We start from the raw sequence: 3890 nt of genomic DNA, 5'->3' as shown, positions 1-3890 counted from the left end.
CCCCCGCAGCCCCCGCCGCGGGCCCCTGCCACGGCTGCGGATCCCAGGGGGTGGTTTCCCGAGGCGCTGGAGGGGGGCCTGGCTGGGATCGTGTTGGCCCAGGTTAAAGTGAATGCCCGACAAGCCATGTCTCCTCCTCCCGTGCCCATACGCAGGCCAGTCGCTGGCCCCTGCGCGTGCCGCTGGCTTGGCCCCCGGGGCTCCCGCGCCGCCATGCTCTCGTTTGCGTTGCGTTCTGTTGTCCTCATCGTTGTGTTTGCTCCCCAGTGACCCAGCACATTAAAGAGCTCCTGGACAGGAACAGTAAGAAGAAATCCAAATTGAGAAAGAAACCCAAGCCCTATATCGAGGAGCACGATGGTAGGGTCCCCCTCGCCTTCCTGCTGCCGCTCTAGCCACCTGCCACCTGCTTCTCTCCAGCCTTTCACCACTCTCCCCCCACCCCTCCTCCTCCTCCTCCTTCACGGCTCTTCGTCCCCCTAACCTCTCGCTGGGTCTGCGTCTGCGTCTGCGCCTGCACACGGGATGAGACGGAGAGAGCTAGACCCACCCTGGGCTGCTCCGTGCACCGGGTTAGACCCAACGGCGGCCGATCCGGGCTCATCCCAATGCAGACGGGGCCTGTGCTTGGTGCAGCTGCTCTCACGGCAGTGGTGGGGGCTACGCTGGGGGCGGTGAATGGAAAAGGGGTGAGCAGCAGCAGCAGGGCCCCCCGAGGGGTCCGGCCCAGTGCAGAGTCACACCGCGACTACGAAGTAGGGATGGTTCTCGCGGCCCGGCTGGGGCAGAGATCTCAGCCCTGCACCTGTTGCAATGAGGAGGATTGGGTTCACGGGCTCGTTAGCAGGCGTGGAAGTGAGGGGGGCGGGGAGGAAGGTAATTAGCCAGAGCCAGGTAAAAGAAGGAGTTTGCTTGTTGTTTGCAGGGTGGTGGTTGGCTCTTAGGGGAGGACCTGAGTGAGGAGGGAAGGGGGAGCTGGGCTTGGCCGCATCCAGCCTGGCTCTGGCACCTACCCCTCTACGAGGGAAACGTGAAAACAGAGGTTGGAGCTTCGGGAAAATGCAGCGAGGTCCCTGAACCGGGAGACGCGGGGAGGGCTGGTTGCACCGAGCCACCAGCAAACGGGCAGTGGGGCTGCTTCAGTGGGAGAGGATCTCTGTGTTCACTTGCACGTGTGAAGTGGGGGAGACTCACCCCTGTTTCCTCTGTGCCCTGTACCTGCACAACCCACAGGCCTTGCCAGCCCGGGTCGCCTTCCCTCTGGTCCAGAGGCAGTGCTCCCCTGAGCCCCCCACCCCTGCCCAGGCACACTGGGCTAACTCCCACCTCCTGTCCCATCTGCAGGGGGGTGGCTTGTAGGATGCTGCCCCAGCACCTGGTCTGGGGCTGCCTTCCGGGCAGCGGCGTCCATGCAGTGGGCAGAAGGGGCAGCAGGGGACAGGGCATCTAGGAGCGTTGGTGGCCACCCCATCTGGATCCCTGGCCGGGCCTTTGGAGCAGCCAGAGTGGGGGGGCGCTGCCTGCGGACAATCCCCCCGGCCTTGGGGCAGGTGCAGCTCTGCTGGAACTGAGCATCAGGACGGGCTAGTGGGATCCCCAGCAGATGCCATCAGTGACTGGACGTGGCACCCGCTATCCTCTCTGTAGCAACTGCATGCCTGCAAGAGCTCCCAGCAACCGTGGATAAGACCTAAATTGGAAGGCAGGGCCGATAAGCACCTTTTTAGACTAGCCCAAAATGAGGGAGAGAGGGAGAGATCACAGGCTTTCATGAAAACAAGTTCACTTCAGATGCTGTGAAAGGATGGCGCGGAGCAGAGCATCGAGTGGAGCGCGTGCTTGGGTAGCTGGGAAGGCACGGGGAGGGGGCAGACAAGCAAAGAAGCCCCCGGAGCAAAGGGGTCACAAAAGCTAATCCAGGTAAAGGAGTAAGAACCGCAGTCCCTGTTTAAACCATGCGTGCTGAATCATAAAAATGAGGTTGAAGGGAGCTCAGGAGGTCACATCTAGTCCAACCCCTGCTCCAAGCAGCACCAGCCCTAACTATATCATCCCAGCCAGGGCTTTGTCTACCTGGGTCTTAGACACCTCCAAGGATGGAGAGTCCACCACCTCTCTGGGTAACCTGTCCCAGTGTTTCACCACCGTCCTTGGGACAGAGTTTGTCCTAATATCCAACCTCAACTTCCCTTGCTGCAGCTTGAGCCCATTGCTGCTTGTTCTGCCATCTCTGACAACAGCCCAGCTCCAGCCTCTGTGCAGCCCCCCTGCAGGGAGGTGAAGGCTGCTATTCAATCCCCCTCCATCTTCTCTTCTCCAGACTACATCAGCCCAGGTCCCTCAGCCTCTCCTCACCAGTCCTCTCCCCCATCCCCACAACCATTTTCATTCCCCTCCACTGGAGTCTCCAATGTGTCCACAGCCTTTCTGTAGTGGGGCCCACAGCTGGACACAGGACTCCAGATGTGGCCTCCCCAGTGCTGAATAGAGGGGAAGGATCACTGCCCTCCATCTGCCGGCAACGCTCCTACCAGTGCAGCCCAGGATGCCGGTTGCCTTCTTGGCACCAAGGGCACACTGCTGGCTCCTGTCCAGCTTCGTGTCCCCTGTCCCCCCAGGGCCTTTTCTGCAGAGCTGCTGCCCGGCCCGTCGCCCCCAGCCTGCACTGGTGCATGAGATTGCTCCCTCCTCAGTGCAGGACTTTGCACATGTCCTTGTTGAACCTCCTGAGATATCTCTTGGTCCAATCCTCCAGTGTGTCAAGGTCTGAATCCTAGCCCTACCCTCCAGTGGAGGACTTAACACCACCTAGCCTGCAGATGGTTTCTTGTTTTGCATTTTCCCATTCAAATGGGGATTTTAAAGTATTCCACCTGAGCTCAGCGATGGAGCTGAGCTGCATCTGGAGCAGGGATGGATGCTGGCTGTGTCTGGAGCGAGGATCCTCCTTGCTCCAGGATGCAGGGCCAGGGAACATGTGTCCTGGAGGTCAGTGCATTCCTGGCTGTTCAACAGCCTGGACAAGGAGGAGCAGAATTGCACTTTGACACCGACGTCCACTTACAGGAGTGATGGCTGGGATCAGAGCTGGCCTGGGCACCAGCCATGATGGACTCTCCATCCTTGGAGGTTTTGAAGACCTGGGTAGACAAAACCCTGGCTGGGATGATGTAGTTGGGGCCGGTCCTGCTTGCAGCAGGGGGTTAGATAAGATGTGACCTCCTGAGGTCCCTTCCAACCTCATTTTCTATGACTCCAAGGTTTGCTGCAATCTTGCTGTGTTACGTGCATTCGCACTGTTGAAATTTGGGGTCAGGAAGGAACTCTGCGCCATGCTCAGACCTGCAGGACGTTGGCGGCCGCAGTCCCCCTGCTTTCCCTGGGGCAGGGGCAGGTGCGGGGTCAGGGGCGGCTGTGTTGTGTTGCTCAGAGGTCAGACATGGGGTTTGTCTGGGCTGGTTTGGACGGGGCTGATCCTTCTCTAGGATTGCTATGAAATGTCGCGTGTCCCTACTTCCCTCCTTCACCTGGGCACAGGGAATGCAGGGTTCGGTGCCAGGCCTGGCTGCAGCAGGACAAGGCGAGAGGGGTCTTCAGCATCCTTGAATAGTCTCGGTCCTTGGGAGGAGAGGCCGGGAGGCATCAGAGGGAGAAGGAGATGAGCATACCCGGGGAAGAGGAGGGTGAGGTCTGCAGTGTTGGAGCCCCGAGACCAGACAGGCTGGACAGGGCGCTGGGCTGTGCGAGCTGGAACGGCTTCGCCGCTCTGGCTGGGTGGCTTGTGCCCCAGGAAACCCTGCACTGCTTGGGACTTCAAGCTGTGCTGGGTCTCCCCGGCAGGAGGAACTGGGTGCAGCTCCTTGAGTCGGGGCCACGGGGAACCGGGGGAG

At 60.3% G+C, this 3890-nt stretch overlaps 1 protein-coding gene across 5 annotated transcripts in view; it reads left to right on the top strand.

The window, feature by feature from the left end:
- Nucleotides 1–3890, top strand: part of ARHGAP39 (Rho GTPase activating protein 39) — a 160391-nt gene that overhangs the window by 141753 nt on the left and 14748 nt on the right. For 4 of the 5 annotated variants that reach the window (XM_025193686.1, XM_025193685.1, XM_025193684.1 and 1 more), the window contains one exon: nucleotides 268–360. The exons of the other annotated variant lie outside the window; for it this stretch is intronic. In XM_025193686.1, coding sequence (XP_025049471.1) covers nucleotides 268–360 — 93 coding nt within the window. The remainder of the gene's footprint in view (nucleotides 1–267; nucleotides 361–3890) is intronic. 5 annotated transcript variants of the gene reach the window in all.

Source organism: Alligator sinensis, unplaced genomic scaffold, assembly GCF_000455745.1.
Source record: "Alligator sinensis unplaced genomic scaffold, ASM45574v1 scaffold446_1, whole genome shotgun sequence".
Lineage (NCBI taxonomy): Eukaryota > Metazoa > Chordata > Crocodylia > Alligatoridae > Alligator > Alligator sinensis.
Note: the sequence above shows the minus strand (reverse complement) of the source record. Positions and strands in the feature narration are given on the sequence as shown.